This window comes from Accipiter gentilis, chromosome 29 (genome assembly GCF_929443795.1).
Source record: "Accipiter gentilis chromosome 29, bAccGen1.1, whole genome shotgun sequence".
NCBI lineage: Eukaryota > Metazoa > Chordata > Aves > Accipitriformes > Accipitridae > Astur > Astur gentilis.
This window is the reverse complement of record NC_064908.1, coordinates 11,185,482-11,206,555: the sequence shown is the minus strand read 5'-3', so window position 1 is coordinate 11,206,555 and position 21,074 is coordinate 11,185,482. Positions and strand designations below refer to the sequence as shown.

Below are 21,074 nucleotides of genomic sequence, written 5' to 3'. Positions count from 1 at the left end.
AGCCCCAGCTCCCTGGCAGGTAGGGTGCCTGCAGCAGCCAGTGGTGGCACCCCAGCTGCACTGTCCTGAGAGCAGCACAATGATAACCGGCACCTTGTCCTCATTACTGTGTTCCTTAACACAGGCTAAAGCATTCCCATTTCCCTTGTGCCTCCCCAAAGCAGATGATATCTTAGGTCACGCTGCCGTGTCTGAAAGCTCCTCTTATTACAGCAAGGTGAGCCCAAGTGCAGCTCTGCCTTCCCAAACAACTGCAGTTGCCACCTATTCAAATGTCAAGTTCAAACACAGGCAAAGAACATAAAGCTGGTGCTTTGGGCTGCTCTAACATGACTCTCCTGCACCCCAAGCAGGGATGGCATGGGTGCTGTCACTCACCCACTCTCCTTGGGTGCCTTTTGAACCTGGCAGGCCAATAAACCCCTTCAGAGAGAGAGACAAAATGCAAGTTAAAAAAAACACAAAAAAACCACAAAGGAAAATATCACATGCACTCATGGAGGCTGATGACCCTCCCACACTACAGGGACGGGAAGATGCTGATAAATGGCAGACACCAGTTTAGCTCTACAGAGTTGCTGATGATGATGCCATGGTGGGATCTGCTCCCCAGCAGGGACCAGGGGATGCCTAAGCCCTCCCAAGGCTTCTTAGCTTCCAAAATGCACCACCCACATCCCACCCTGCATCCCTCAACCCTTTTGCAAGCACCAGTTTTCAGCTCTGCATGTCAGGGTTTCAGCAGGAGAAGCAAATGCACCAAGGGCTGTGCTCAGGTGGGACACTGTGGGTCAGGCAGGAGGAAGGCGAGGCTGCCCCGGCCTCCTTACCCTTTGGAAAGGGCAGCTCAGCACCCAAACCCCTTGGGAAAAGGGGTGCACCTAGTTGTGCACCAGGGAAGGGATTGGCAGGGTTGGGGCATCTCTGCTGATAAAAAAAAATATAAAATCAAGGTCCCTGCAAGCAGCAGAGTCAGAGGAGCTTTGGAGTTTGGAGATGGTAAGCATGGCCATAGGGACGTGGCCATCATCCCCACCAGCCCTTGTGCCACAAACCCCGCGGGAAGCTGGGGGTGGCAGGGGGGAGCAGGGCATTCCCCTGCAGTGCTTTGGGGGGGCTGTGAGGGGAAGGATGAGAGAACCTCGCACTCAGCCACCCACTCCCATGGACTTACCCCAGGACCCTCCTGTCCTGGCAGTCCCCTCAGCCCGGGGACACCGTCTGCACCCTGCAAGAGGAGTGCTGGCATCGGTTCGTGCCACACTGGGCAGAGACCACCCAGCCCCACCGTGTCCCCTCCCCGGGGCTGCCAGGGACCTCCAGGCTTCATTTGTGAAGTCTGCTGCAAGCACTTCCCCCACCTCTCCCCTCCGAAAGCAGGGGCAGGGACTCGTCACCCCACCTCTCAGGTCCCTCCAGGGAAAGCCCTCAAGCCTGGGCTTCATCCCCACCAAGGTCAAAGCGAGCCAGCAAGAAGCTCTTACGGTGTCTCCTTTGGGACCAGCAGATCCCTCCATCCCAGCTGGACCCTGGGGAAAAGCAAAGGTGGGAGGAGGTTTGGGAGGAGAGGGATGCTGCTCACTGTCCTGCTCTGCGGGTGAGACCCCAGCCCATAGGAACCCTGCCCAGTCCCCCAGGAGCTGCCTGTCACATCCCAGGGACTGTGTCCCCATCAGCTCACCCTTCCCTTTGCCCCCCCCCCCCCCCCCCACCTGCACGTCCTGCCCAGAGCAGGGGCTGCAGCCAGCAGCCTGCCCACGGGACACGGCCCTTCCCACCCACCAGCTCCTGGGTGGCCATAAAGACCCGCAGGGTCAAGGACATCGCAACCATTTGCAAAGCACGTGGGGGACAAGTCCCAGCAGTTCCTTCCTCGCTCAGCAAGCGCATGGAGGGGGGGGACACCCACACCTTGGAGACATGGTGGGCTCCGAGCCAGGACGGCACCCGCTTACCTGCGTGCCCCTGGGGCCAGGGGGGCCGCGTCTCCCCTGCAAGCCCTGCGGTCCCTGCAAAGCAGCGGGGGATGAGGAGCTGCTGTTAGAATCAAATCCCTGCACACATCGTGCAAAGCCTGCAGTGCAAAACCTCTCCTGGGAAATACAGCACTGCTGAGGAGCTCCAGGGCTCCCAGCTGGCCAGTGCGATGGGACCCCCCCTGCCACTGCAAGGCACACAGAAAGGATTCCCACCCCCGTCTCAGCCTCTTTGCAGACTTTGGGGTGGGTTGAGATCACAGCCCAGCTGCAGGAGACCCCTCTGGGCTGGGTGACCCTCGGGACACCCTCCCCTCCCGGCACCCTCCCCGAGTCTCCCAAGACACCCCATGACCACGAGGTTTGCTCATCCCCCGGTGCAGGTGCCTACCAACGTACCTTGGGGCCCCGGGGCCCGGGCAAGCCAGGAGGGCCCATTTCTCCCTGGGGAGAGAGCAGGGAAGGGACAGGGTGAGTGCAGTGGCCAGAAAATCCCAAATAGCAAAGGAGGGGAAGCGGGGCAGACCCACCTGAGAGCCGTTGACGCCTTGGCATCCGACAGATCCCGGCTGGCCTGGCTCTCCCTGCAATGTGAGAGTGTGCTCAGCCCTACGGCCACATGCACCAGGCAGGAGATGGGACGACGTCCCCCTGGCATCTCCCATGGCAGCAGAGGCAGCCCTGGGCTAGTGGAGATCCTGGGGAGGGCTTTACTGGTGTGCATGAGTTTTAACACCACTTGGCCTTTTGCATTTTTTTCGCCGCTACCAGGAGGCTGCATTGTAAGCAGACACATCCTTTTCAGGTGTAAATCAGCAAAAGGGATGAAACTAGGCAGGACATCATGGCATGTCCCAGCCTGCCCGTGGTGGTCCTGCTCTGCTCTTGCTGCAAGCCAGACGGCAGCAGCTCCCCCAGCCCAGCCACCGCCTGCATTTTAGCAGCGGTTTGAACCGAAAAGCTGCAACTTACCATAGGGCCGGCAGGGCCTGGGGGACCCACTGAGCCACATTCTCCCTAGAGCAGAAGAGAACAGATGCCATTTTTCTAGCCTGTTTTGCTTTGATTCTCTCCTTTTAGTCTTCACAACCCAAATTCCCCCTTTTCTTCAAGCATCAGCTACTTGATGTCTCTTTGAAGAGCTACCTGGCCAGCCCCTGGCTCCCCCACTCCCTTCGTGTTGGAGCACGCTTCCACGCACCACCACCAAACCACTTCAATTTTCCTTTTAAATCCTCTGCAAACCTTTCCCTGGGTGGGATGCCTCCCAAAGATGTGGCAGCAGTTAAGCTATCAGTGTGCTGAGAGCAGCATGGAAAAACCCAGGTGCTGTCACCTAAAATAAACCTCGATGCAATGTGCTCTGCAAAGGCTCATTTCTCTTCATCACCAGCCAGGAGAATGAGCTGGGATGCAGACATTCACGTGGGAGGTGTTGGAGGTGTGGGGAGGCTCCTGTCCCCAACATGCAGAGGGACAATGTGCCTGGTTGCTCTGGGGCAGTATCCCCATTAACAAGAGCTACCTCCAGGACAAAGGCACAGTTGTAGTTTAGGTCCAGCTCCCAGAAAAAAAATAAAATTAAACAAGGATTTTGTAAGTGAACTACAAAGCTGTGCCAGTGACCTGCAAAGCCCAACTACTTCCTCCTTGGACCCATCTTTCCAGTGGGGAGCAGCACGCTCCTGCACCTCTCTGGGGAGGGCTGGTGACACAGAGAAAGCAAAACCACTCACCTCCGGCCCCACGGGACCCTGGAAGCCTGTCACACCCTTCAGACCCGACATCCCCTGGGAGAGAAGCCAGGAGCGGTGTGTCAGCGAGGTGCCCGCCCCAAGGTGCTCGCCCCAAGGTGCTCACCCCAAGGTGGCGGCAGCCTTTGTCCCTTCCCTTGCAGGAGGATCGGGGAAAACACAGAGACCACGAGGGCTTTGCCCAAAGCCAGGAGAATGCAAGCTGGAGCCAGGGATGGAGCTCAGGGCCATTGCGGAGAAGCAAAGGGGTTGGCCCAGGAAAGGGGAAGGAGGGAAGGAACAATCCCAGCACGGCAGGGCGAGACACCCCCGCCTTCCCAGTTAACTCACGTGAAGCCCAGCAGGACCTGGCAGGCCATTTTCTCCCTTCACCCCCTGGAAAAGCCAAGAGCAGCCTGAGCGATGGAAGAGAACATGATCTGGGGCTGGGGGACCGTGGCAGGGAAGGAGCAACCCCCTGCCCGACCCAGGCAGGGCTGCAAAGAGCAAGGACAGACACCCTCACCTTTGCTCCCTTCTCTCCTTTCTCCCCAACTGGTCCAGGGTCACCCAAGAAACCCTGAAATGGGAACAACAAGGACTTGTGAGCCACAGCTGGGCCATCACAAGTTGAAATGTGGCTGCTGCGCCCCAAAGGACTGTTGGTATGGTGCAGGGGGATGGAGACCCTCAAGCTCATGATGAATGAGGCAGCCCCAGAAGAAAAGCCTGGCTGCTTGTCCCCAGCACAGTGCCACCCCATTGTGGCTACTCTGCTCCTGTGTCCCAAACTAGTGTTGCACCATGCCGCATGCAATGGTGACAAGGAGGTGTCCCAGCGCCCGCAGGGCTGGGACGGGGCTCTCCACGGCAGGGCTGCACCAGGTGGCAGGGCCATGCCCATCGCCTGTGCCTTGGAGGACACCGTGGTGCCCTGAGCTGCACAGACAGGCAGTAAGGAAGAAAAAGAAAAGCTTCGTGGGCCCATGCGAGCACTGGAAAGCTTCATGTGTCTGCAGCTGCTGAGTGCTCAAGCACATCTGTCTGGATGCTGGGACCATGCTCACAGGCAAGAGGGTACAAAGTATGGGCCACAAAAGATATATGATAAACCATATAGGATTGCTGTTTCAAAAAGAATAAATTTGGTTTCAAACACCCCAGTATGATCAGACCTCAGAGGACCCCAAATTCTCTTGGGCAGCTCTAAAAATTACTGGCCTTAAAAAGACTTGGTGGGGGAAAAAAAAAAAAAAAAAAAAAAAAGGTGACAAACCACTAGCATTTGCTTTTTTATGTACATTTTGTATCTTGGCTGACCAACCCCTGGAACAGCCTGGAGAAGAACCACAGTGACATGCACTAGCAGCCCCCCCTGCCCCTGGGCTGGGGCAGCTCAGAGCACAGGGCGCTTGCATAGCTGGAGGCTGAGCGAGCACAGCGGTAAGGGCGGCCTCCAGCCGGATAACGCACAGCTGGAGGGTGGCAATAGGGCATCCCACACCGTAACACAACCTCAGCCTGGGGGGGGGACGGGGTACCAGATGCTGCTGGTGCTACACCAGTGAAACCAGTAATGAAAAGCTCTTACTGCTTGGCGTTAAGCGTACGTGCTGGAACTGGCACCAAATCGTGCTCACAGCACTGAGCTGCTAAGTAAGTGAGAGCCAGGTTACCTCTTCTCCCTTCTCTCCAGCCAGCCCCCGGTCACCCTGGAAGCCCTGCAGTCCCTGGGGAGAGGGAAGAAGGAGCAAAGCAGACAGTGAGGGGCTGCCCAACACTTCCCACCCGCCTCCAGCCCTGCTCCCCACTCCCCACCACGCTGGCAGCTGCTGCCTCCTGCCCACAGCCACCCCTGTGCAGACTCCCGGGGGGCTCCTGAGAGCCCCAAACCTCTCAGCATGGTCCAGTCCCTGTCACCAACCTCCAAAAGTCCCCTGAGAAAGCTTCCAAGCTCAGGCGCATTGCCTGTATTCCCCAGGGATTGTTGCCAGGGGTCTGGAAAAGGGCAGGGACCAATCACACCAACAAGTGACCAGCTTCATAGCTTGAATGCTATCCAGGCAGTCCATAATTGCTTTCATTTCTTTCCCTGCCCCCCAGTTATTTTATTCTGTAAAAGCAACTAGGAGGTTCAGATGCAGAATTGCAGCCCAGCCCTCGTGCTCCACAATACAGGATCTGCAGCACCCAGGTTATCCCAGCTGCACCTTAACACACACGTGTGATGTTCTAAAGCCCTTTTATTTGGGAAACATGAATCTTGAATCCAGGACTGCGTGGGTCTGTAAACTTAGGAGGAATATTTTAGTTAAAGGATGCAAGTGAACATAAAGAGCAGTGGCATTAGGAGCTCCTTGTCTCCTGCCCAGGGCTTGGGGCTGCAGCTTCCCCACCCCAACACTGGCCATGCCATGGCCCTGCCTGCCTGCTTGCCCGTGGCTCACCTGCTCTCCTGGCAGCCCCCACGGCCCAGGTTTGCCATCCAGGCCAGGGAAGCCATCTGACCCGGGGTAGCCTGGACGTCCCGGCAAGCCCTGAAGCCCGGGTTCACCCTGGGGAAAAAAAAGGCAAGCATGGAAAATTAAAAAATCCACATCATTATGAAACCAATAAATTAAATGCTGAGCTCTGCCTGCCTCGTACTTTTGCAGCAACACCTGCTAAACACCAAGTACCTCGCAAGGATACTTGCCAAGATACGGGGAAGGCTGGCAGGGGACAAGCTTTGTGTATCCAGGTGCTGCAAGCACTGGGCGTGTGGATCTGCCCGGGCTCTCCGACTGAAACCGTGGGACAGTCGCAATCAGCGGCCATCCAGCAAGAAACAAAGCAGAAGGCAGGGAAGAAGCAATGCATTAAGAAGAGGTCAAGCGAAAGCCCTCTGCATCTTCTTGATTCTGGGGCTTACGCGTAAAGCCATTTCTGATGCTTTCCCACATGCAAGAGCCTGAGCAGATCCTCTGGATTGGGCATCACCAGCTAAAGCTTAGGGGCAGCTTTTTTTATGCCTTAGCTCACTGGCAATTCTGAATTAAGACAGGATAAAGAGCAGTCTGGAACAAAGACATTTCCCTTCAAATCACTTTGATTGATTGGATTTCTCAAAAATTTTGGAACATTTGGTCAAGTTCAAAAACTGGACTTTGTTTTAGTTTGTAAAGTCAGAGTTTGAAGGAAGGGCAGAACGAAGAATCTACCTCAGCTACTTCTCAAGTGAAGAATCAGGTTGCAAAAGTAGAAAAGCTTGTTTTGGGGAGCTGTGCTTTTCCATCTCCCTCCCCCAAGGGCTTTAGCATCACACAGCCAGCCACACACATCCCCCATGCTCATTAGTGGCCATCTATGCTTGGGGCACTGTTTTGGGGTTGTGTGGTGGGGTTTTGGTAGCAGGGGAGAGGCTGCAGGGGTGGCTCCTGTGAAAAGTTGCTAGAAGCTTCCCCAGCTAAGAAGGGGAACCTGCAGTGGGTGAGGAGATTGGAATGTGAGAGAAATCCCCCCGCAGACACCGAGGTCAGTGAAGAAGGAGGGGAGGAGGTGCGCCGGAGGAGGGGATGCCCCTGCAGCCGGTGGGGAAGCCCACAGTGAGGCAGGCTGTCCCTCTGCAGCCCAGGGAGGTCCACGGGGGAGCAGATCTCCACCTGCAGCCCGGGGAGGACCCCACGCTGGAGCAGGGGGATGCCCCCAAAGATGGCTGTGACTCTGTGGGAAAGCCCACGCTGGAGCAGTCTGTGACTGAAGAACTGCAGCCCACGGAAAGGACCCACATCGGAGAAGTTTGCAGAGAACTGTCTCCCATGGGAGTGACCCCACAGCGAGCAGGGGAAGAGTGCGGAGTCCTCCTCCCCCTGAGGAGGAAGAAGCGGCAGAGACAAGGGGTGAGGAACCGACCCCAGCCCCCATTCCCTGTCACCCTGCGCCGCTTGGGGGGAGGAGGTAGAGAAAATTGGGAGTAAAGTTAAGCCTGGGAAGAAGGGAGGGGTGGGGGAAGGTGTTGTGAGGTTTGGGTTTACTTCCCATTAGCCTTGTTTTGATTTGATTGGTAGTCAATTAAATTGATCTTGTCTCTTCCCCAAGCTGAGCCTGTCTTTTGCCCGTGACCGTAAGTGGGGAGTGAACCCTCCCAGTCCTTGTCTCAACCAACGAGCCTGCCTTTATATTTTCTTCTCATCTCACCAGGGCTGTAGGGGGGAGGAGTGAGTGAGTGGCTTCATGGTGCTTTGTTACCGGCTGGACTTAAAACTACGACAGGCACCCAGCCCAAAAGTCAGCATTTTTGCCCCATTCTACATCCAAGTCCCAGCTTTGGGGAATATTTATTATTATTTGCAATTTTGCAAGAAAGAGACCTGGGCTGTGATGTACCTCTGGCTGTGCTCTGTGGCAGGCAAGCCAGAGCAGATGGGCCAAATGCAAAACAGATCATGGGCAAACCCAACACAACCGTGTGCTCAGGGGCTGATGCAGGTGGATGAACTCCATCCTCTTCTTCCTCACCCCTGCTGTCATCCAGTCAGCCTCCGCAGGCAGTGAGAGAAGAGAGCGGAGACCTGCTGGAACCTGAACAGGCGTCAAAGACCTCTTGGGCCAAGGTCTAGTAGAAACATGAACCTTAACAAAAACCACCCCAGGCTGGTCAAGAGCTGAGTCCAAAATTGAGTTGGGTTTCCCTGGTGGAAACCTGCCACACAAAGCCTTTGGCAGATGCCAAAGCAAGAGCAGGAGAGCAGGGGGCTGGGGACTGGGCTGCCACCGTGACACAGCCCCCCAAACTGAAGACATCAGGCTTGCAGATGGACTTGTGATGGGTGGAAAAAAATTGCTCCTTTCCATTTCTGTGCTAACCTCCCCCCTCTTCCCCGAACTGCTGACTCCCCTTACAGTTCCTGTTTATATGAAGGTAGAGAATAACTTTGGCACCTTTTGGCTAAGCTTCGCTGACAGAGTCCAGTGTTTACATTCAACCGGCTTAATACAGTCAGTGACACCTTCCAGATGTTGGCAGCTGGTAAAACACTATCCCTGGGGTGAATCCTTGCTGCAAGGGATGGGGCCAGGGGTGACAGGACACCTGGCAGCAGGACGTGTGATGGAGAGCAGATACACAGCGCCTGATGATGTAGCTGTGTTTCTTGCCCAAGATACTGACTCTAACTTTTGCCATGAGCTTTAGGGACTCAAAGGTTCAACACAGCTGCCAGGAACCAGCCTGTGTTCTGCTGGCCAGCCCATCCAAATCCTCCTTCAGCATCGATCCATGTAAGCCCAGCCTGTCCGTGGCTTCTCTTCTCAAGCCAGAGGGAAAGTTACCTCCGTTTTGGAGAGTAAGACACAATGACAAAGAAGATGGCAGAAGGAAAGAAAGATCATTGCTGAGAGGGTGCCAAGGGGACCACGATGCTGTGGTTAAGGTCTCTGGGGAGAGATGCTATGCAGGATGGGAAACACTGGAGGGCTGAAGGAAGACGATTGCTCCCGTAGATGGGTGAACAGGGAGGTGAGGAGCAGCAGGGGTAAGCGCTGCTGTCCCTTTGGAGCAGCCCAGCAGCAACCAGGACAAACGAGCAAAAGGCAGGGAGGTGCTGGGGGGACACCCGTGCATCGGCTCTGTTGAGAGGGACAAGATTTGGGATGCACCAGCTCTTCCCACGAGGGCTGGGTACCAGCGAGCACGGTTGGGAGAGCAGGTGGAAAGCTCCAGCAACGCTGGGAGATTGGGACATCTGCTTTCCTTTTACCCACGGGACATCCAAATCCCACAGGCAGCTGTGCTTGCTTAGTCCCAGGGGAGGTGGCTGGGTCCCACGAGGACACACACAGCAGATCCTATTGCGAAGCACAGGCAGAGCTCACACATCCCTTCAGCCAGAGCTGCGGGGAAGGAGGTGGGTGGTTTCCAGAAGGTCACAAAAGGACAGAACCATGCCAACTTGTGTCCACCTGCCTGGGAGGGCATTGGGTGACACACGGCAGAGTCCAGCACCCAAAGGGGCTGTGCTGAGCAGTCACTGAGCTCAGGCACCTGCCGGAGCAGGGTGCTGTAAGCACAGGGCAAGAGGACCTGCAGCATGGACTCAGTCAAGGGAACGAGCCTGTTGTGGAGAGCCACCCCCGCCAGCCACAGCAAGGTCCCCAGAGAGAGAATTGGGGCATCACCTCCCACGACCCTTCAAACCAGGCACGCATTTCCTTGCACTTTCCCAAACTGGCAAACCTGACTGTTTACAGTTCTCCCTCACCCAGCGCTCCAGGGTTTGATCCAAGAGGGGCAGGATCTTCAAGGGTCCCCAGAACAGCCCCAAGGGCACACTTAACCTCTCCAAACTGGGCTCTCCCCACAGCCAAGCCCCCTACCCTCCCCAGGCAGGCAGCCCTGCCAGCACCCCCACTCACCATGTACCCCCGCTGGCCTTTCTCACCCGGCTCCCCCGGATCTCCGCAGGGTCCCTGCACACAAACAGGGATTGAGTCAACAAACATGTTGCCCCATCCTGAGAGCAGCCCGAGCCTTGCAGAGGCTGAACTGGGCCGGACAATGAGAAATACACAGAGGCAGCCTTGGGAAGGGCAGAGCAGGAGGATTCACATCCCTCGGCACACGTGTCACCCTGCCCGCCTTCGCAGGGTCAGCGGCCAGGGCAGGTTTGGAGGCAGCAACGGATCTGGTTCCCCATTGCTTTGGCATCCTACGGGAGGTCAGGATGAGGCGTTTTGCCTTTGTTTCCTTTGCTTCATGGCGCTGCCCTGTTTGCAGAGGCCAGCCAGGGTGGGAAGCATCACCCAGCAATCCCAGGGGCTGTGTGGGCACGGGGCTGCAGACCCACCAGCCTGGGGCTGGCCCCACACAAGTACTACATCAGCTGTTCTCTGGCTTGGTTTTGTGCCTCTGGGAGGGATCCACATGGTCCCTAGCCAAACACGGGGGCAGGAACCCGATGCGCTGGGGAAGATAAGCCAGCACTGTTCAGCTGGCAGAGACAGAGGGGCAGGGGCTGTGTCTGCCAATGAAACCCAGGGAGTTAGATATCAAACATCATCCGGGTTTCGGTGGGAAGCAGACAAGAAAACCATTAGGCTTCTTTGAAATCCAATCCCAAGGCCCTTAATTACAGCATGCCAGAAGCCACCAGGCAGCAGATACTTTTTGAGCAGCCCAGGACTGTGCAAGTGATTGGGGACATCAATTCTGCAAGCTGCCCCAGGCCAACCGGAGTGGCAGCAGGGCCAAGCAGCACCCAGCCACGGAGGGGACACCAGGGCTTTTCTTACTTACAGGTGCTCCTGTTTTCCCTGGATGCCCTGGAGGCCCAGGTGCTCCGGGTTTTCTCTGGATTAAAAAGAGAAATGTTGGTAAAACAAATCTCACTGACTAAGTGCTTGGAGAGAGGAAAACCCAGTTGACCAAGCCGAGGAAAAACCAAACCACAGAAAGTTGCTTAACAGCAATACTCACCGGCCAGCCTGCATGTAGAAGCTGGTAAAAAGATGATTGCTGAAAGGAGAATGGGAAGGGGGAAGCAAAATGTTAAAAAACACCTAAATCCCTTTTTGCCGACTTCAAAGTCTTTTTCCTGTTGCTTGGGAAGACACAGCAATGAACCAGTCTGCCAATTAATTATTTTTTTTTAATACTATGTGTATGCAAGTCACAGGACAAGGCTTAATCTGAGGACAACACGCAGGAGATAAGGAACTGCTGTCCTCACTAGCAAATGAAGACAGAGACCCCATTTCTGAAGTTTGTTGAAATTCAGCTCCCCCATGGATGGCCTAGCAGCCTTGGGACACCAGAAACATTTTGCATGTGGAGAGGTTGGAAATATGTTCTTGGTGAGCTCAGGTACCATCATATTTAGCCCAGGTTGGACTAAAACCAGCTGTTTCAACACTGCAGTTTGCCCCAGGTGGGAAACCTCATCCCAACCAGCCCCATACGAAACCCCAGATGAGGAGATCCTCCAGCAGTCATGGCTGGCAGGCTTTCTCCTCGCTGCCTCTACCAGCCATATCTGTCATGCACGTCCAATTTTTCAGAAGACAAGATGACCACAAAGAGGGAAAAAACCCCAACCAAAAGCCACAGGGTGGGCTAATCCCATTGTAGCGACAGCTAATCCCACGGTATTTCAAAGCCAGCATAAAGGTCCTAAAAACTCACGGACAGCCTCCTCTCCGCACACGTCCAAGCCACGTTTCGCCAAGTTGTGGGAGATGCCCAGGAAACAAAACAATGTCTACCTTCAACTACCGGCCATCCTCCTGGCCTCCCAGCAGCACAAACCACAGACGCTCAGGAGGCAAACCCCACCTTTCCTCCTCCTCTTCCTTCCCACAGTGAGCCCAGACATATGGTCCAGGCAGCTCCTCCAAATCCTGGTTTGCATCAAAGGCTAAGAAAAGCCCCCCTCCCTTGTTCATCATCCCAATCCCAAGCAGCTGGAGGGTCAGGATTCCCACATGCTCCCCAGCTTCAGCCTCAGGGGTGCCAGGAAACCCCCTCCTGTTCCCCCCTCCAAAGATCTATCCTCCGATACCAGAGGAGAGAGAAGGGAAAAAGCCAAGGAACTCATTACCGAAAATAAACACAGACCTTTCAACATATGGAAATATTTCTAATAATGAGCAGGGCTCTCACGGGCAGATGATGGATGGATGCATTTAACTAGCTCTAACGCTGCACCAGGCATCTCAGTTCCTTTCAAGTTGATCCCAAATTGATTACCGTAAGTGAACGGGTGCAGTCCTTGCCAGCCTGCCAGGGCCAGGCCATGGTCCTCTTGTCCAGCCAGTTCTTATTTCCCTCAAAAGCTGCTCACAAAAACTTTTCTGGGCTGTTGGAGCACAGCCAATGCTTTTGCCTTGTCTTGGGAATCAGTGAACTCAGATTCACTTGGGACAGGATATTATTTCATTAGGCTTCCAAAAAAAAAAAAATAATAATCCAACCTTTTAAAAAGGAGGGGGGGGGGGGGGGGGGGAATCTCATAAGAGACGTGAACTCGTATTTCGGAGCACCAGATGCCAAGGGGAGGGGAGAGAAATTAATTGCCTTCTGCAATTTCAGCAGGAAACAGTCGGCACTTTGCTCGCTGCAGCTCTGGTCAGCAGGGAGCTGCGTGACGGGTACAGGGATTGTAAGAAAACGGAGGGGATGGAGGATGGGGAGTGACTGCTGTATGGATCTGTCCTCCTGTAAAACTCCAGCCTGAGAGCAGGCAGAGAAAACCCTTCCGACAGCTCTGCAGGGAGCAGGTCATGCCTTGCAACATGGTCTTGGCCACCCTCCCCAGGGTGTCACAAAATGGTGTGCACGTTTCATCCAGGTATTAAGTAAGAGTGAGCCTTGCCGTTGAATTCTGTGAAGTCGTGCTTTTATATAAATTCCTATTAAATAATTTTTCTTTTGCTAATACCATTGGAAGTGATTCTTTAAGCTTTCCAAGCCACTCCATTTCACAACACAGGGCCATAAAGCCACGCAGTCACGGAGCTGCATTAGCTGCTGACCTTTCAGTAGCAGGAAATCCCTAAAGGTTGCCTCCTTTTTGCATGGAACAATATTTTCTTTTGCTCTAATGTTACCAGCCCTCATTTCCCAGCCTGACCTCTTGCTTTTAAAGGTATTGGGAGAGATAAAGAGAAAGGACTCTAGCACTGCAGATTGAGCTCCCTAATAACTGAGGGAGCGCTGGTTCTCCTTCCTCCTTCCCTGGCTTCTGGGACTCCACCACTACCAAAGTCAACACTACCAGAACAAGACACCAATGGGTCCTATCCCTTGAATTACACCAAGACAACTTCTTGGCAAACCCAATGTCTGTCAACATGTCATGAACAAAAACGTGGGACAGGGGCTTGGGCCAGAATCATGGTGGTCTTAAGCTGTTTTTGCTCAATTGCCGTGAACAGCAAAGGCTTGTTTCACCAGGAAGGATGCTCAATAGCCTTTCCTGCTCCTAACAGCCATAGCTGCTCTGGAACAGTCACTGATGTCCCTTGCTTTCCCGGTCCATCATTCTGCATTGCGTCCCCTGGCCTGAGAGGTGGCTTCTATAACTTGCATTTCCAAAAGCTGAGCCAACAACAAACCCCAGCAGGCCAGGATGTCCACCCGCAGCCTCCAAATCACAAGCACTCGGTTCACAAGAGCAGCACTGTGCCAAGCCACAGCATTTCTCCAGCCCCCAGGTAAGTTGTAGGAGGCTGCAGAAGCAGACAGCCCCCCCATTCTCACAGCAGCCAGCACTCGGCTTTTCACCCCTGTGCTATCTCAACAAAGATTAGCAAAACCCAGCCCACGGCTTTGCACTCCCGTTTCCTGCTGCCGAGCAAAACGCCGGCACTGCCGGGGTCATACAGCCACAGACACAATAGCCCAGCAAGGCTTTTGGGTGCCCCACGTCATCCTTGCTAGACACTGCCTTCCCCTCGAGATCGGCACTTTGCCAAAAGCACCGGGCCAAGTGCCAAGACGCAAAGCCCCTGGGAGCCTGTGGCCAGGGCCCCGGCAGCCCTCCAGCTTCGGCTTCCCAAACGCAGACGAGACTGTCTGCTCCCTCCAGCGTTCCCAATGCCTAAGCACTGAAGGTGGTGGTACACCACAGAAATCATGGTCTACGGCAACATCCATCAGCATGAACGTTTCTGCCTGCAGAAGAACAAAGCCTATGGTCCCTTTCCAAATGCAGGCAGGAAAAAAAAATGCAATTCTGACTGAGCGTGCAGAGCAAAGAGCGTCAGCAGCCCTGCAAAGTGCTGTAGCCATGCCCTGACACAACAGGAATTGATTATGCAGATGTCTACCCCAAACACCCTGGGAGGAAGGCAGCTGCCCTGGCACAGACATGCAGATGCTCTCTGCCACTGGAGCCTTCTTCCAGCCAGCACTTCCAGCTCGCTATCCTATCCCCATTTACTCTGGTCTCACAGTGTTTGCCTGCAACGGGTCCTGTGAGCATTGATAACAGCAGAGCACCTGCTCTAGAGCAGCAGGAGGACAGGAGAACATGGAGATCCTCCAGGTCAGCCAAGATATCTCCCAACGATCAGCTCTGCTGCATTTCCCAGGAGGAATATGATCTCCTCTAAGGCAGGTATTTATCTTCTGCAGCTGCTTTGATCCATTCCAACACAAAACCACAAGGGGCAGGTCTGGCCCAAGGACTTCTGGTCAGTCAATCCAAGCTCGGAGCCAGACCAACACAGGGCCACTCTCCACCTTGTACCTCCTGCCAGCATCGTCCCTTCCTCAGGGTGTGCTGTGCTGGCAGAGCAGAGGTCCTCCTCACTGTATTGTCTTGCCAGCATTAAAGGCATTTGCCCTGGAGCAGAAGGTGCCATCACCCCTCTTCACAAATGAAAGAGTTGAAGGTAAGTCAAACGTCCTCCCCAAGGTCATTAAAGCTTTTAGAGAGCCTGAGCATTGAGCCTGGCCTCTCACTGGCCCATTACTCTGCCTGTTGCACCAACATGCCTTGCAAGCCACCCTGCCCAGCATCTGCTTTGAGTAGCTGATATCCAGACAGGTTGCAGTCCCATCAGAGGGACATTACAGATGCAAAACACAGGAAGCATCCCTGCTCCAGGGAGCTCCAGCCCCAGGTTGGTAAGGTGCCTAAGACAATTAGAAACCCAATGCCTTCAGCTATTGTCCTGCCTGGCTCAGGCAAGGCTGGAGAGGGAGTTTGAAATTAAGCTTAATCACAGCAGTGACTGTGCTGTCAGGAGTCAGGGAACGTGGAGGAGGCCGGCTGGGTCGCTGCAGTGATTGCTCCCACGGTGCATGGAGTTTTGTAGCCAGCTACACAGCAGCTGAAGCACTCCTGCTTCCCTGCAGGTCCTGTCCCCACTCCTGTGCTCCCCACAGCAGCAGGGTTTGAGTGAGAAAATATCTCATCTTGGCAAGAAGCTTGACGGGCACAAACCCCGCGATCCAAAGCCACAGCGCACAGCTGGGGCATGGCAGAAAACTGGGATATGGTGGAAAACAGAAGCAGTGCTTTGTAACTGGGCGATGCAGAGCAGAAGGGCTTTTTTCCACATGGCTTGGATCTTCTTTGGCCCCTATCCTACAGGGGTAGGGCATGAACCACCCTTGGGTAGTCATGGATGTGTGTGGACCATGGGGACCCAAGATCTCGCAGTCAGTCACAGGGAAAAGAGGGATAGCTGTGTGAGCACAGCTGTAAAATGGGTGCACGCTGATCCCATTTCACCCAAGGACAGCTACCCACAGAGTCACCTCCAGCAACATGCACCATTCTCCTTGGCATCCTCCCTCTGCCACCACCTGCCTACCCTGCCTCTGTCCTCCCACCCAACAAATTAGGAATTTCAAACCCGCCTTCCCAGCTCTCATCCCAGCAGAGCAGAGAGGTGCCTGCACGGGAGCCGATGGGGAGGTGTAAGTGGAGCTCCCCGAGCATTTCCCCGCTGCGGCTGTAACTCACTGTGAACGTCTGCCAGTCCTCCCTGGAGTTCCTCCAGAGAACGATGGTGGGGACACCAGGGATGCCCACAGGGCCTGGGTCGCCTGGGGGGCCTGTCCGCCCCATGGCTCCAGGGTATCCCTAGGAAGACAAGGGCAGCTCCTTAAAACCAGCCAGGGGTTTAACAGTCAACACAGGCTGGACACAGGCTCTGGTTCACGTCAACTTCTGAGTGGAGTCTGGGTGTAGGCACATTCCTGGGTTCAAACCAGCTCTTAAGATCTAAATAACCCTGACAACAGGGAAAGCAAAACAACTGAGCTTCATATACACATTCCTGTGCCCAGACCCATCTAAATGTCACAGATACTAAAGCTAATGCACGCAGACTTGTGGGGGAATGAGTTTGCCCCTCTACAGCTTGGGAAATATGGAAACTGCTGTGCAAAGGTGGTTAGGAGCACACTCGCTGTTTTACTGATGGGGAAACTGAGGCACCACCCTTAATCCAGAGTGTCTCCAAGCATCTGTCAGGGCACTAGGCAATGCTGTGTGCAGCAGGAGACTGAGCTGTGCCATGCAGGCTCTGTGTGCCGGGTACCTGGAGCAGAAAGGGCAGCTGTGGGTCTGACCAATGCAGTGCTGGAGAACAGATGTCCCTCAGAGATGAGCTGGTGGATATTGTATGGGGCTGGACTTTGGGACACACCAGCATCCCTCCTCCAGGTGACCTGAGCTAAAACTGCTTCATCTCCCAGCTTGTCCAGTCAGCTCAGTCCTGAGCCTGGGCTTAAAAAAACCCAGCAAAAGTAGTTCTTTCCTCTTCCAGACACACATAAAGGGCCACCAGACCACAGCTTCAGAAGCTCACACTGCCCTCTTGATGAAAACCACCAAAACCAACTCAAACCATCTGTAGTATTTGCCCCGGACCCTACATCTCATCCCGTACCTTCCCATGTTTTCCTGCATACTCACTTTGTCTCCTTTGGGTCCTACCAGTCCACGTCTCCCAGGACAGCCCTGAAAGGCAAAGGAGGAGAGCTATGTCACCCCGAAGGAGGACCCCCCGCAATCAGGGGAGATCCCATGGTGGCTGGGTGACCAGTGCCATGGTCAGGGCCATCCCTGCCCCAGGGAAGCAAGAACCGAAATGGCTTATTCAGAGCCAGCTAGCAGCACCAAGTCCCAAAGAAACACCCCAAAGATGGGTGGGGTGGAAAGTGCACCCTATTTTATGTTTCTCCCTTCCCACTCTCCTGCCCTGGCATCAGAAAGCTGCTCTGCTCGGCCAGCTGAGCAGCATAATCCTGCAGCATCCATCACAGAAACGCCCCAGACCATATGGCTGGGGAGCAGAAGCACATTTCCTGACACCTGGTGAGGAAAGGCAGTGTGTTAGGAAAAACTCCTATAAAGCTGGATCATGGCCACACACTCAAACAGTAGTTTGGATGAGGATGCAAACATCTGTGGCTTCTAACTTGTGTGAGAACCAATCTAGCTGATCTCTAATCAAAAGTACGCATTTTGGCCAAGCAGCGACCTCACTTCAGGGCTTACCAAAGCATCTGTCTAGACAGAAACAAAGTCAGATGGGAGATCCTGGCTTTTCTCGATGAAAGAAATCTACTTGGAAGATCTCAGCAGAGACTGATAACATGCCAGGCTGCAGCAGAGCGTCTACCTGCATGTCTGCTGCAGAGCTGCAGCTCTGATGGCTTCAATTACAGCTGCCGTTTTAGTTCTGAGCTTGCAAAAAGCCTTGTCTGAGCCCAGTAGCAAGCCTGGGAATCCACAGTGAATTAACACAACCCCGGCATAGACATGGCTGCATCCCTGTGACCACCAAGGCAGTCCCACTTGGGTAGCAGCCAGCCCTGACCTCACTGCCTTGTGTCAACGGGATGGATAAAAAGGCCAAGATGTATGTCCAGAAACAGCTTTAGCACTGAGGGATGCTTCACCAAAGAGCCTTTGATCACCTAAAGTGCCTAGATCTGAAGTCCATGGGGCTCCACGGCTCAGTTCCCCCTCCCTGGGGGCTGGGGGCTATGCCCCCCGTGCCTGGTTTGTGTACAGCACGTGTTTGTGCCAAATGGCACACCCAGCGGCAGTGATGCTGGCAACTCTGGTCTGATTTTCAAACCTTGGGTGTAGAACCATATAATCATTTAGGTTGGAAAAGACTTTAAGACCTTAAGATCTCTCTTAAGAACACTGCCAAATCCACCATTGCTGAAGGAGGTAAAATTCCTGCCCGCTGTACCCAATATTAAAACACGCACCAGAATGGGGGTGGACCCCTCCCAGTGCCAGGCAGCCCCTCTATTTATCCACCCAGCACACCTGCTTTGAGGCACTGTATGTGTGCTGCTGAGAGACCACTTCTGCTGGAAGGTGCCCAGTTTGGAGTCACTGGGATTTTACTGCGAGCACCACGTACCTGTTGCAAGGTGCCTGGGGACAGGTTCATCCCCTCTGCCCTGGGTGCAGATATCAATTAGATCCTTCAATAAGCCCTGCCTCCCCCCCGATCCCCCTCAAAAGATCTATGGGGTCCAGTCACTTCTGGGCGCAGCCCCTAGCTTAGCTGCTGCGTGGACACCCGCTGCCCTCGGTCCGCAGCTGAGATACACCAGCAGCTGATGGGGTGCCCAACAAACCCTTCCTCCAACATGGTCATCAGTGGGTCACGGTGCTCCACCGAGGACCCTTAAATGCACCAGGACCCTCTCTGAGATGGCCAAAGAGCCATGCCTCCTCCTGCTCCTCGGCTCTTGCCACAGCCACCCCCAGCACAAACACCAGCATTGCAAAGCCAACACGTGCAGGGTGGAGGGACAGGACCAAGGCACGGTCACAACAGCACCCTCTGAAATTTGATGTCATCTATTTCTCTCCCCTGTGCAGCTCCCAAGCTGATAACATTTTGTGCAAACCAAAAAGAACAATTCAGAACATCAGGAACAATGAACCCAAGGGCTGTAACATTTCAGGAAAGAAAAATGAAAATCAATCCAAGAGATCTCATCCAGAAAGCAGCGGGTGTTTTGCCCTGCAAACTGCACACAGCAGCTCTCTGCAGCACCATCCCTCCTCCTGCAGCGTGACCCAAAGGCTGCGGCCCGGGGTGCTGTGAAACAGCGGATGGCTCCTGCGAGGGAAGCACGGAGAAGGCTTTGCTTTTGCCTGTTGCCCAAGTTCACACCATCCCTGACACCAGATGCCTCCAGCAGGATTCAATTTAAGCCTACCAATAGGAACCACATCTCTGCTCCTAAACAGCCAGTGCTAAGTTTGAGTAACAGAAACCAAAAAAGAAAAAAGAAAAGCCTGTGGGGACGTACCGACAGCTGGGGACCCCCATGAAACACTGTCTATGAAAGGCAAGCAGCTTTTGAATACTGACAACACAATGAAATCCCTGCAAGGAGGATTAGCAAGATCATAAAAATCAGCAGCTTTTAAAGAAACACTTTCCGCTTCTTGTAACGTGTTGGGTTTTTTCCCACCAATCTCCAATGTCTTTATAGTGGAGGATGACTGGGATGGGAGCTGAGGGCATGTGGTCTGCAGGGTCTGCAGTCCATAAATGCCCTGAACAACATTAGAGCATGATCAGGACTTGGCAGGATGATAAATAAACATCCATCCACACCTCCTGACTGGAACAGCTACTCAAAGTGGTTTTGCAAAAGCAGAAAAATCTCTGAGGGTGACGAACCAGATGTATGTGAACCTGCACCAAGGGAGAGGACCCATCATGTGGTGGGGCAGGGCTGGAAGTCTGTGCTCCACTGATTTCTCTGATTGACACTGCCAGTGAAAGAGGAGGAGAAAAACCTTACAGGTGAAAAGGTAAATGCTAAAACTCCATTATTTCCAAACCTTTCCTCTAAGAACAATGAGAGATGTCATCTTCAGACACCCTTGTGCCCAGGTCTCCTAAGCTGGGTTGGAGCGGCTTGTACCCGTGTTTCCACCCAGGATGCTCATGACCAAGAAGAAAAACCATCTCAATGCTTTCTACAGGAGGGAAAAGCAATTCCCTCCTTGCTGGGTCCCCTTCTCGTGCTGCCTCCCCTCCTCCTGGCTGACAGCAGGGCTGTCAAACGCCGTGACGTCTCCTCCACTCCCGGGATTTTTTCATCCTTCAGCATCTGTTCCTTTTGCCATTTTCTTCTATTTTTGCAGGCAATAGCTGCAGCAGCAAGGAGATGGCTTGAGGGGGAAGCTAGCAGACCTAAATTTAACTGTTACCCTACAAAGCCTGGCTCATCGATGACGAATTTAGCACCAGATCCCTCAAACACAACTGTAAAAACAGCTGTGCGTGGAGACCTGCTCTGCAGCGTTCAGATGAACCCCCAGGGCAGACCCAAGCTCAGGGCATCCCAGACAGCTTTCACGTGGGGGTCTGCCCAGGGGGGAGGAGAAGATTCCCATGGCTGCTTCTGGCAGTGGCACTGGGTAAATGAAATGCAAGTTAATTTTAACTGTTAAGAAAATTTAACCAAATTAGAGAAATCATTTGGGGAGAAGAAATAAACATGGGAAAACATGTAAAAACATTTTTCAGCTACTTCCCAATGAAGACTGATGACTTCTCTAAAGATTTATCTATTCTGAGTTTACCAGGTTTTTTTATTTCCCTTTTTTTTATCTGCTACGATGGATCAATAATCTGAAAAATAATGAAAACTTATTTCAAGACAAATTCAATGCTCTGCTTCGAACTACCACAAATTTTCAGGTGTCACAGTGGTAGAGAAGCAAAGGACAGGGATGCCAGCAGGGGCCACAGGCTGATACCTGGGGTTTGCTGTGGGGCAGGGGCTAGAGGAGATGGCTTGGCCTCACTCTGAGCCCCTCAGCCTGCCTCTGGGCAGGACCAGGGTGAAATGAAAACCGACAATGTGGTTGCATGACTTGAG

At 53.8% G+C, this 21,074-nt stretch overlaps 1 protein-coding gene across 2 annotated transcripts in view; it reads right to left on the bottom strand.

Moving 5' to 3' along the window:
* COL27A1 (collagen type XXVII alpha 1 chain) overlaps positions 1-21,074 on the bottom strand; it is a 98,387-nt gene that overhangs the window by 19,640 nt on the left and 57,673 nt on the right. For both annotated transcript variants that reach the window (XM_049832983.1, XM_049832984.1), the window contains exons 9-25: positions 17,116-17,160; positions 16,159-16,278; positions 11,163-11,201; positions 10,983-11,036; positions 10,103-10,156; positions 6,157-6,264; positions 5,386-5,439; positions 4,236-4,289; positions 4,061-4,105; positions 3,713-3,766; positions 2,949-2,993; positions 2,507-2,560; positions 2,376-2,420; positions 1,956-2,009; positions 1,485-1,529; positions 1,175-1,228; positions 379-423 (exon numbers count right to left, since the gene is read on the bottom strand). In XM_049832983.1, coding sequence (XP_049688940.1) covers positions 379-423; positions 1,175-1,228; positions 1,485-1,529; positions 1,956-2,009; positions 2,376-2,420; positions 2,507-2,560; positions 2,949-2,993; positions 3,713-3,766; positions 4,061-4,105; positions 4,236-4,289; positions 5,386-5,439; positions 6,157-6,264; positions 10,103-10,156; positions 10,983-11,036; positions 11,163-11,201; positions 16,159-16,278; positions 17,116-17,160 — 969 coding nt within the window. The remainder of the gene's footprint in view (positions 1-378; positions 424-1,174; positions 1,229-1,484; positions 1,530-1,955; positions 2,010-2,375; positions 2,421-2,506; positions 2,561-2,948; positions 2,994-3,712; positions 3,767-4,060; positions 4,106-4,235; positions 4,290-5,385; positions 5,440-6,156; positions 6,265-10,102; positions 10,157-10,982; positions 11,037-11,162; positions 11,202-16,158; positions 16,279-17,115; positions 17,161-21,074) is intronic.